This window comes from Medicago sativa, chromosome 4 (genome assembly GCF_051527215.1).
Source record: "Medicago sativa cultivar Bolivia chromosome 4, Bolivia_mono, whole genome shotgun sequence".
Lineage (NCBI taxonomy): Eukaryota > Viridiplantae > Streptophyta > Magnoliopsida > Fabales > Fabaceae > Medicago > Medicago sativa.
In genome coordinates, this window is record NC_140752.1 from 25,343,001 (window position 1) to 25,355,516 (window position 12,516).

The 12,516-nt window shown below is 32.3% G+C and overlaps 1 protein-coding gene across 1 annotated transcript; it reads left to right on the plus strand.

Moving 5' to 3' along the window:
- The first annotated feature begins 45 nt into the window (after positions 1-45).
- Positions 46-6,088, plus strand: LOC146927243 (vesicle-associated protein 3-1-like). Its single transcript, XM_085700584.1, has 8 exons — positions 46-266; positions 448-518; positions 797-878; positions 2,061-2,176; positions 2,260-2,370; positions 4,218-4,295; positions 4,820-4,897; positions 5,687-6,088. The coding sequence occupies exons 1-8, from the start codon at positions 152-154 to the stop codon at positions 5,753-5,755; spliced, it is 720 nt and encodes a 239-aa protein (XP_085556710.1). The 5' UTR covers positions 46-151; the 3' UTR covers positions 5,756-6,088.
- The last annotated feature ends 6,428 nt before the right edge of the window (positions 6,089-12,516 follow it).

A 12,516-nucleotide genomic window follows, 5' to 3' on the forward strand; every position in this document is an offset into this window, starting at 1 on the left:
CATTCACTCTTGTATTCTTTTCTGAAACAAGTCCCCGTTCACATTGCTTCATTAAAATATTTATGGTCAACGATTCAAAATTGAGAGTTCCGCAAGCTTATCTGTTTTCTTGAGATAAAACTAATCGAAGTAGAAAAATGTCTAACACTTTATGAAAAAAATGGGAGAAACCATTTCTGCTGCAGCTTCATCCTCAGCATCTAAATTGATGAATCAAGAAGATAGTTTCTACCTTCAAATACATCCTCAAGAGCTACACTTTCCACGTAATTAAGCCTCTTTAATTCCCAAAAACCAACAAAATTAAATAAGAAGTTTCTTATTTCTAATCCTATTGTATTATGTTTTTTTTTTTGAGGGAATCCTATTTTATTATGTGTCTTGTTTCTAGTTCTAAATTCTAATAGTATAATTTTTTTTAACACTTACTTGATTTCTGTGAACCAGTTGAATTGAAGAAAAATATCTCATGCTGTTTGCAGTTGACCAACAAGTCAGATAATTATTTGGCTTTCAAGGTAATGATTTTCTTTTTCGTTTGTTAGAAAATGATGAGTTGTGCATTTTTTATAACTTGTGCCCTTAAAAAATACGTTAAAAAATTAAATATAGAAGTATTTTTTTAAAAATTGTGTATCTTAAAAATTAAAAAATAATTTTTTCCATTAGTAATCTTGTCCTTTAATTCTTTTTTATGCTGCATTAGAGGATCCATGTTTGCTTAATAAATTGAGTGTTATTTAAGAAAAGTTGTAATTTTGATTTGGATTGAAATTGATGGTGTTGCAACTTGCAGGTTAAGACTACAATTCCTGAGAAATATTGTGTTAGGCCTAATATTGGAGTTCTGTTGCCTACGTCTACTTGTGATATTATAGGTTTTCTTCTCTCCATCTTTCTCTACCTTCTTCACTCTCCCTTTTGCTATCAAAAGTACAATGACATGCAAAGAATAATTATAATGACATTTTTATTATTGAATACTTATTTTAAAGGTAATATTTTCCTCCGATCTCAATTATAAGAGGATGAACACATTGTTATCCTTAAGTTTGGTTGAATATGTGCTCATCATCTAATTATTCAATACATTATTTTTTTATTTATTAATTTAAAAATAAAATAATATTTTGAATAAATTTTGCAAACGGAATCGCTACCATCAAACTTCAGGGTATCTAAAAAAAAAATCCTTTATTAATTTAAGTTTTTAAAATTTTACATGTACACCCTTATAGAAAACTGTGAGAAATGATGAAAATAAATTGGGTCGAATTAGACTTTACAAGACTCAAGTATGCCTTAATATAATAGTTTAAGGTCTAGGTCTGGCTTATAGCATGTCATAGGTTTAATTTTAGTCTCGAATCTGGTATTTTTTAAATGTCTTGTAGGACTATGTATCCTACTTATAGATATTCCGCAGAACATCGGATTCCTGCAGATTTTGACTAGGATTTTGGTTCACAGGTAATACCTTCTTGGTAATTGTTTCCTTAGAATTTTAGGATCCGCAGAAAAGAATAATCTACAGGAAAAGTGAAAACTATAGGGTCATATTCAATATTTTAAATTAAGAAATTCAAAATCTTACAAATTTCCATAAAAAAAAATCTTACAAATTTCACCTAAAAAAAAAAAAAACCTTACAAATTTCATGATAATGAAAAAACCCGCAGGAAAGGCCATATGAAAAACCGTAGAGCATCTGCAGGTCTCAGGAAACTGCGTCTGACTAATGCGAACTGAAGCAAAATCCTCAGGAATTCTTATGGATAATTTCTTGCATGAAAATCCGCAGGAACAACTTGAGTTTCTAGTATTGTTTGGTCTATATTTGTAGGAATATTTATCCTACTTAGTATAAATAGTAGGGTTCATTTTTGGGTCGTGCCCATAGCAGACATCCCCTTTTCTAACAAAGTAGCATCCTTAATTACAGTGTCATGAATATGTTGGCATAATGTTTACATGGGATTAGTTGCCCAATATCATGAGTTCTATTCTTTTATACTAACTTTTCTAAGTAGCATCCGTTTTTACTTAATGACTGTTTATAGTTACAATGCAAGCCCTAGAGGAGGCACCTCCTGACATGCAATGCATAGATAAGTTTCTCCTTCAAAGCATAGTTGTAAGGTCTGGAGCAACCACTAAAGATATCACTTCAGATATGGTAACAAACAACAAATTGTTTCTTGATAGTGTTTTCCACCAACATAACATATTTTAATTGTTTCCTTTTCTCATTGCATGAAGTTTTATAAAGATTCCGGATATGAAGTTAAAGAGACCAAATTTAGAGCTGTTTGTGTTGCTCCTCCTCCTAACGCACCATCACCAGTTCAAGCATCTGTCTCTTTAGATCAGGTTTCTTTTTTAAAAGTAGTTTACATATAATTTCTTTGCAACATAGTATACAATTTAATTGGTTTTTGACCTCGTTGATTTGTGTTCGTGAATAAGCGTGACTCAGAGTATAGGGAGAGGAAAACAGTATTTTATTGAATAGCAGCATTTTTTTATGTTAACACTACGGTTTTCAAGGGAAAAGGACACTAGTAATTTGGAGTTCGTTCTTGAGCTAAGTATAGTCTGACCAATAATTGTTCCACCTAGCAATCAAACTCAGGTTTTCCCAAACGATTCATCGTTTAGTTGAACTCATTAATAATTTGAGTCCAATTACTTTATTAAACTGTATTCTTTTAAATGTAACTGAAATAAAAATAAACGTAGAGTAACAAACTCCTAAACTTTAAAGCTGTATTTAATGTTAAGTAACTGGAATATTAAAACTTAGTCAACTGGTGAAGCTATTGGTAACAACTACTAAGTGTACTTTGTGCTGTTGGACTGGTGGTGTTGACTTTGGACCTTAAAATTTGAATCACGAAGCCTTTTTTATTTTCAATCCAAAGCTTAAATCTCCAAAATACTCCCACAACCTCTAACTGTGATTTGAGAAATAAATCCAATACATTTGGGTTCAACAATCTATAAAGACTGTGTAATATTTGCTCTCTTTAAATGAAGCAGTCGTTTGAGGTCCATCTTGCTTGCTTACCAAGGTTTTTTCTTTGAGAATTAGTTTCAAGTTCTTTGTTTCTCTCAAGATTGCTTGTTTGAAAGGTAATCTTGCTTGCTTACTATACTTTGCTTACTATACTGATATACCTTGTAGATTGGTGATTCATCATCTAAGTCAGGTAGTCATGAAACAACTCATTTCGTTGCAAATTCAGTACAATTGCATCATGAAAATGGCCTAATCTTTTGAGCCATATCTCCTTATTATTTATAGTAACTTGATAAGTTGCTTGCTTTTCCTTTTGGATTAAATGAGAAACTTTTGCTTCTATTTTAATGCTCAAAATTACCTTATCATTGACATCTTTGATAAAACTATGATTACTTTCAAAGATGACTTTAAATTCTTTATCATATAATTGACCCACAACTAGAAGGTTTTGATCAATCACAGGTACATCAAAAAATATATATAATAACTTTGTCCATGTGCTACTTTCAATGGCTACAACCTTCTACAACAATAAGCTTACCATTAGTGATTCTGACTATTGATACATGGTTTATATTCAACTGTCTCAATAGTTCTTGTCATGGGTCATGTGACTGATACAACCATTATCCACTATATTCACTTGAGCTACTTCTTGCAAAACATGTTGCTACAAATTAACAACAGCCTTCCTCTTCTTCCAATTGTTGGTCTTCAACTTAAGCCTCGTTATTTTGTTGGAAATTGCTTATGTAGATTCTCTCGTGACGTCGTAGCTTATTGTAGATTCTCTCGTGACATCATAACTTAAGCCTCTTCTTCATACACTAATTTATTAGCTCATAAGTAACTGATTTTGTTTGAACAAAAAAAAAGAAAAAAAAAACTCCTAAGCACTTCGCCAACTATTGCAACTATAAGTAACAATTGCTGATACACACGTTCAAACGTCACTCATAATTGCACGTTACAAATCTCTACCTACAAGCCTTCAATAATATATACTTTTGATCTTAACCTAAGTAATTATGATAATGATGTTTCTCATTAATTTACATTCTTAATTGTGATATTGAAAAATAACTTGTTGATAAACCCCATGTCTCTATAGACCTTATGTTTATGTATCGATTATTATCGAAAATATTTGAATTCTGAAATATTGTTGCTCATTTTTTATTTCTTGTTATTTTAGGCAAGGGAACAAATTTCAGAGTTAACCGAAGAGAGAGATTATCTAAAGGAGGACATTAAAAGGCTTCAGCAAGCACTGGTATGCCATTCATAACATGAACATAATTTGGTGATCTTGAATATTTTTTCGTATGATCTTGATTGTTATCCTACGATCTTGAATATTGGTCATGGGTTAAGTTATTCAACTATTTACGTAAACTTGATTTTTTTTTTTTTTGTCAAGTATCCTAATGGCTAGAAATTCACATATATATTTAAGGTGAAAAGATGGGGTGCTAGATATTCGAACCCTAACTTCTGCATATATTATGCATTGTCCCTATCAAATAGAGCTAAACTCACAGGGACCAATTAAATACCTTTCTCTTTATTTCAAAATTTTGGAAAGATAAGATTATCTTAGTCATCTGTAAGAATACCAAAAAAGATTTTTTTTTCTTCTGATTCCAAGAAAGAAAAAATTCACACTGAGACCTATTTGGTTTCCAAATTTTAAAGTGACTATGCTTTAAGATCACAAGAATTGCCTTCTTGAAATTGCTATGGATAAGATGTGAATTCTGAAATATTGTTGCTTATTTGATTTTCTCATTATTTTAGGCAAAAGTACAAATTTCAAAGTTAACTAAGGAGAAAAATGATGTTATTGAGAAAAACAAAAAGCTTGAGCAAGAACTGGTATGTTATTGATTTCATAAATTTTCTTTTACGCATGCTTATGCAAATTTTATCTTGAATATTTAGTCGTGTTATATTGATTGTTATCATATGACCCAAATTTGTTATCTTTTATCTTTAATATTTAGTCGTGTTATATTGATTGTTAGCATAAACCCATAGACTATTATCTAACAGAAGCAATGTGATTTGATTTGCTTCTATTTCTTAGTAAGAAAACATAATATTCTTGCTCTTGTGGTCTTGATTCATACTATTCTTCCTCTTACATATAATTTATCTTAGACTATGCCTTTATCATCGATTCAGTTCCTAAAATCAAAAGTAGTGACCAATTTAATCTATGAAAATTATTGAAATTCCATAATCATCCCGATATTTGAAAATTCATCGATCACATTAGTTCTTTAATGCTGGTCAATTTAGTCCCAAAAATTATCTTAAAAACACTAATGTGATTGTCAATTTTCAATTTCAGATATTATTTTAAAATTTTAATAATTCCAGTGATCAAAATAGCTACTATAATTTTAGGGATTAAATTTTATGGTTAACTCCTATCATTTTCTTTGAATATAAGTAGCATAGTAAGCATGTATCATTGCAAAATCGTACAATTTTAGAAACTAAATTGATTATTGAATATTTAAATTATATCATTTTCCTTGTCACAATTGTTAAATTATTAGTGTAGAAGTACATTACTTCAATTTGCACCATAGTGTACATTTTATAAACAATGGTGTCTCTTGAAAAATTATTGATCATTTAAATAATTTTCCTTGTCAGAATACCTTGATTGTGAAGCGTCAGGCGCGTCAGGCCCAAAACGGTTGTTGTTGTTGTTGTATATTGTAGATAAAGTTTATCACTCCCAACTCCATAAAATGTGTTTATCACTCTTCAAAAGGTATATGTTCCATCGATAAATGGAAAGGATCACAACTCCATAATATGACATATATTAGGATGATTGTACTTGTTAATTGGATGGATCACTCTTGAAGTTGCCAACAAACTAATAAAAAAATTGTGCTATTTCTTAGGGAAACAAAGTGGATAATATTTTTATTTGTTCAACATTATGGCACATATCTGTGTTATTATTTGTTCAATCAAATCATTCTAAATATATAGTTGTAAAGATATTGAAGGAACTAATGGAAAAGATGGCATCATAATATGATTTTACATTGTCAGTGTATACAAGAGAAAATCCAACTTTAGTTTCTAGAAATTTGAAGTCTAAAATTTCTTCTTCGTCCACTTCTACCTTCACCAACATTAAGTAGTTTGGGTATATGTATATATAAGAGTGTTTTTAGATATTGCATCAAATCTGTTGCAAAAAAAAAAAAAAAAAAAAAAAACTGCATCAAATTAAAGACTTCGACCAATTAAACCATCGATAGACATTTACAACGGTTTGGTTATTTTGGTTATTAGACCGCAGTTTAGTCTTGGTTCAAGTGGTTTATGTTTGTTGAAGCATACAACAAAAATTATTTAAAAAAACAAAACATCAGGGAAATGATAAGCAAAGAATAAAAAGAAACTTTTGAACTGCATTAAAAAGAAAACCAAAAGCTCAAAAGAATTAATCTATATTGTATATACTTCTTTTTCTTTGTTTTTGATAGGTCAAGAGATAGGTAAGGCATAAGGTGAATCTGAAAGACAAATACTCCACCTTATATTGTCTACTCATAATATATTATTTTAAAAAAAGGAATATATATATCTTGCAATATCTTGCAAATTACAACAATATGTTGCAAATTTCTACTGATAGCTCCTCACACTGCTCTGCTCCACATTACAACAATATCTTGCAAATTTCTACTACTAAAAAGGCAAATGTTTCTTTAAATGATTTTGACTACTAAAGTGGCATTTCTTATTTCCCAATTGACTAAAGAAAAGGTATTTTCTATGCAAAAGAAAATAAAAACAAAGTCTTAGGAACTTAGCATTGAACAGGCTACGATTCCAGCAAGAATGGCAACTAAAAATGTTTGTGCAAACAGTTAAAGTAATCTGTACTATTTGGAACAGCATATTTTTTGAAGAAGAATTGAAACAGCATATTGATGATAACAATACAAAGATATATTAGGCATTATCAAATAATACACTAAGTTTAAAACGTATCTAACATAAGACATCACTAACCGGCAATTCAATGCACTAAGTTTAAAACTATGGCCAACATAAATTTTTATGTGCTAAATTGTTGTCTAGTTTGTATTTCTTTACCCGAGGAATGTTAGAGAAACACAAGCAACCGTACCATACTTCAAAACGTGTTTTTCTTTGCGCAGATTTTATTGGCAACCTGTATGTACAGATTCTGCTCGGAATTTCTTTGGCAATCGTTAGTCATAAAGAAAACACCAAGCCATCTCCATAATTCTCTGGTTTTTTATTGTAAAAACGTCATTATGCTTCACAAAACTTATTCAATTTTCCAAAGGTAAATTCAGCTCCATTGTCGAATCTGAGGACCTACACTTTGCACATTGCTTCGAGTTTCAAGCCAAGATAATATAGTACGAACTTTCATTCGGATGTGGTGTGTACTTGCAAAAGTACAATAATCGATATTAGGGTTTAGTATTGTATTGGTCATGCCTTGAGAAGACTCTCAGGGGTGGTATTTATAGCCCTCTAGGGGCCTGATCTGTGGTGACATAAGACTCAACTAATAATGAGGGTACTTAAGTCTTTATGCCGAGCTCTAGACGCTTCTAGAAGATGGCTAAGGCGGCGCCTTAATTTTGTTCAGGGCCTCATAGGGCTGCGCTTTAATTTTGTTCAGAACCTCATAGGATTGACATTTCTTTCAGGGCCTCATGGGGTTAACGAATAAATTGTTGGGTTGACAGGGCATTCAGGGCCTCGTAGGGTTGACACCTTAATTTTGTTCAGTGTTGACATAGAAGTTGCAGTTTTAAACTAGTAGAGGAATCAGGCGATAAGAATTTAGAAAATAGGGTGCCTCGTTAAAAACCACTGCCCTTGCAGGGGAAAAGAGTACCACCTACTTCTTTTTATCAAAAATGAAATATTGAAATACTAACAGGCGACATCTTCATGTTCTCATGCTCGCTTTAATTTAAACTACGAAGCAAACATAATTATCTAAACATAAATAAAATATTCAACTAAAGTAGTGATGCAAGTTGACTGAATTCCATGTCCGTGGTATTGGGTCACCATTCAGTTCCTTTAGCTTGTAGGCTCCATGTGACAACTTTTCCTTAATCTTGTATGGTCCTTCCCAGTTTGGCATCATCTTCCCAATTCTAGTTGGGGCGACTACTGTAACAGCCCGATTTTCGCTAGATTTATTTTATTATTTATTTATGTGTGTTGTGTGTGCTGTTATGTGATTATTTGCATCTGTGTGTATTTTTGGTTGGGAATTGTAGAATTCGGTGTAGAAGGGTATTTTAGTCATTTTGGACTTAGGGGCATTTTGGTCATTTTGAGAGTAGGGGTGATTTTGTAATTTTGGTTGAGGATTATTATTTTGAGTGTTAGTAAGAATGTTGTTTTACCGAGTTACTAGAGAGAATGTAGTAATTATTTTATTTACCGGTAAGTGACCGTTAGTGTTGTAATTTTACCGTTAAGTGAGTAGTAACATTTGGGGTTAGAATAGAAATGGGTTAGGCCCATTAAGGTTGTGAGATAAGCCCAATTGAATAGAGCACATATATAAACTCTAGTTGTTGGTGAAATTAGGTTTTACAAACATTTCACATTTCATTCATTGAGAAAAGATAGAGGTAGAAAGAGAAAGAACAAGAGGAGAAAAAGGGTTTGAAAAGAGAAGATCTAGATGAGGCTAGAGGGAGCTAGAGATTCAAGCTTTGGGAGCTAAAGTGAAGTCCTAGTTGATAATTGTGAAGAATTAAGGTAAGGGGGTTAGGCTTTAATCATAATCCTTAGTTTAATTTCTACCTTAATTCTTTACATAATTGTGGTTAAGTGCTTAATTTGATTTTGGTTGTAGAATTTCGTGCTTAATGTTGTTGACATGATTATGTACATGAATTGAATGATAATTGTGATGTTGTTGTTGAATTTGTATGTCAAAATGGGTAGATATGAATATGATATGTTTTTGCATGAAATTGATGATGAATGAAGTTGTAGTTGTAGAATTGTGAATGAATTCATGTTCAAATGTTGTTGTTGTTATCTTGACATATATTGTTGTTGAATTGATGCAATGGGCATCATTGAATTGGGGAATTATTGATGAGTTTGTTGTTGTTGATGAAATTACATGCTCAATATATGTTTACATGTATACTTTGTTGATTTTGTTCAAATTGGTATAAATTAGTGTTGTTGTGGTTGAGTTGTGATGAATTCATGTTTGAAGGAAGTTGTTGTTGAATTAGATACGTTGATGTTTTTAATTTATACCATGGGTATTCCATTTTGGGAAGTTGTTGTTTGAATTGGTGAAGTTTGTGCCAAGTTGTTTATGTGAAGGACCAAAATGAACTTTTGAAATATGAAGTTGTTGACTGAGTTTTTGATGTTGTTGGATGAATTTGACTTGGTATAATTTCTGTTTTCATGTTGTGGTTGTGTTAGTGGAGTCGTTTGGGAGAAAACGGGTTTTTCGTGTGAGATGCCGGTGTTTAAGTGTTTTTGCAAATAAGTGATTATGTAAGGTTTGGGAGAAATGATTTTTGGATGGTTGAAACTTGAATTTTTCTGTAGATTATGATAGAGCTAAGTGTCAGGAGTATGTAGGCGAAAACGGCATCGAAATCCGATTAACGGTTTGAATTTTATGCGCGAAATGGTGAAAACGGAAAAACGAAGAAAAACGGTGCTGTCAATCGAGCACGGCCGTGCCGTGCATGGCACGGGCCGTGCTAACTTTCTGTACCTTTTGGCACGGCCGTGCACATGCGTGGCACGGGCCGTGCGTGCTGACAGAACTTCGGTTTCTGCGTTTTTTGTGCTTTTTCACCCATTTCTGCTTTGAATTGGCCTTTGGTGTAAACATGAAAGTTTTAGATAATTTTGTTAGCTTTCCAATGGCTTTGGTTTGACTTGAAAATGATTCATGGATTTTAATTTATGAGGAAAACACTCTAAGGATGTCTTAGAGAAATTTTACGAAAACTCCGCATAACTACTTTTAAGTCGACCCAAACCTTATGGATTGCTTCCTACTTTCAAACTTGGATTCTATAAGTTCAATTATGGTTTTCAAACTATGATGTGTTGGGTCTAACTTGTTTTGCTTAGAAAATGGGAAATTTCTTGAAAAGTGTTTCGGTGAGACGAACTTTGTGATTTTCTTGAATTCGTCATTTTTGGCCGATGAAATGCTTATGTATCCTCTACTGCATCTATAAGTGACTTGTGAGAATACATGGCATATGCAATTGAGCTTGTGGAATTGGTTTTGGTTCATAACTTCTATTATTTTTAAATGGAGACTTTTGGAGACGAACTTAGTAGAAATGAATCTTGTTGAACTAAAGTTTTATGAATCTTTTGTGAATGGTCACATATGATTAAATAACTGTGTTTGAATGATTGTGGAAGGTTGAGAATGATGTTTGTCATAAATTGTTGTGTTGTTCCATTTTACTTGATTTATGTGATGTAAATGGAAATGAATTGTAAACCGATGTCGATGAATGTTGATGAATTTTATGTGAGATGTGATTGTCGAATGTATGGGCATGATTCTTGATAATGCAATGTTGTTGAGTTGTTGAAATGTAAAAGGAGGTGTACTTTTACATTGTTTTGATAGTTGTTATGTTGGAGTTGTGCATTATCGAGTCATTGCTATATGTCCATGCATCATACCATGTTGTTGTTGTTGAAATGTAAAAGGAGGTGTACTTTTACATAGTTGTTGTAAGAGGAGGTGTACTCTTACATGTAAGAGGAGGTGTACTCTTACTTAGATGTTTTGGTGGCATCTATTGTTGTTGATTTGGTACCACATGCATATATGTGTCAAGTCTAGGCGCATTGCATATTGAAATGTTATCTCGTTGTTGCATGTGAATGGTGATTGTTGATGATAAGTGTGTTTGATGAATACATACTTGTGACATTTGGAAATTAATGGTTGATGAGTTGTGACATAATTGAATATGTGACTTGACGAATTTGTGTATTGGTGAAATTTGGTGAATGTTGTGATTGTGTGGATTGGTGTATAGGTACATAGGTGGATTTTGTTGATGGTTGTGAATAATTGAATTATGTTCTAATTGCATGTCTCACTTGCTTATACTTATACACTTGGTGAATCTATTTGATGATAATTGATTGGATGATAATGATGATGTGAGAATTGTATATGTATATACATAAGATGTGGTGATTTCTTTGATGATGATAATTATTGCTTGTAACTTGAAATGATGAATTGTACTTGTTGAATTAAGCATGCTAAATGAGTAATGAGGTAAGTGATGTTATCATTGATTGATGTTGATAAATGATGAGCTTTTCTTGATGACTTAATTAGAGGCTGAATATGCATGCTATGCTATGATAATAATGTGATAGCTTGAAATGTAAGTGATGAGGGATAATAATGATCATGTGATGCTAGTGTTCTAGGAGGGAGGGTTATGTATATGTGATACGTGTATGATACACTTGTGGAGATGAATTTGGAATGATAATATGCATATGTTGTGATTACTTATGAATATATGTATGGATTTTTATTCTTGAATATATTCTTTCATTTCCAATGTTCATGATAAATGTTTTTCGTGGATTATGATTAATGTAATGCTTACCCCCAGTGGTTTCGACCGCCTACCTGTCTGTATGGATGGGTAGACGTTGTGCAGGACTAGACGCTTGGTGAGTTTGCTTGTTGGATGTTTGGACGACGGGAGCTTTCTCCGTTGTCGTGTCAGTGTCGTAGTATCTAGGCTCTGATTACGATTAGCCTCTGTTTGTCGGTTTGGATTCTGTTCTTATGTTGTTGCTATTGTCCACTTATCGGACTTGGAGTATTTTCATATGAGGATTTATTATATATATATATATATATATATATGCATGATATCTTTTGGTTTGTTTTGAGACGTTGTTTTATCTTGGTTTTCGGGTGTCAAACATTGATTACGTTTGAACCTTTTTAACCTTTGATATCTCATTTTTTTTTGGGAAGGGAAAAAATAAGCAAAACCCTTGAGAATCGAGGTCCGGGAGTTGTTTTCGCTACGGGAAGGTGTTAGGCACCCATAACGACTATAGTATCCTATAGGAACCGTCTTTACTTTCTACGCGCGCGCTTTATTTTTAAATGCTATTTGGAAAATGATATTTACACCTAAGAGTTTACTAAGTCAAGAATTGGAGGGAGAAGAAAGTGTTTGGATTTTTATTTTATTTGAATTGAAGGAATATTATTTCCTTGCCTACGTACCCTTTTAAGGGATCAAATCCACCGTAGTTCTCTTCCAAAAAAATGTTTTTGTTTTTGTTGGTTGATTTTAAGTTTAAAAATTGAATTTTGAGGAATGAGAGAGAGAGAGGCCTCAAGGGCATAAGATTGTGAAAATATGAGGTTGAATTAGCCATTTTACAAAATGAAGTCTAAGTAT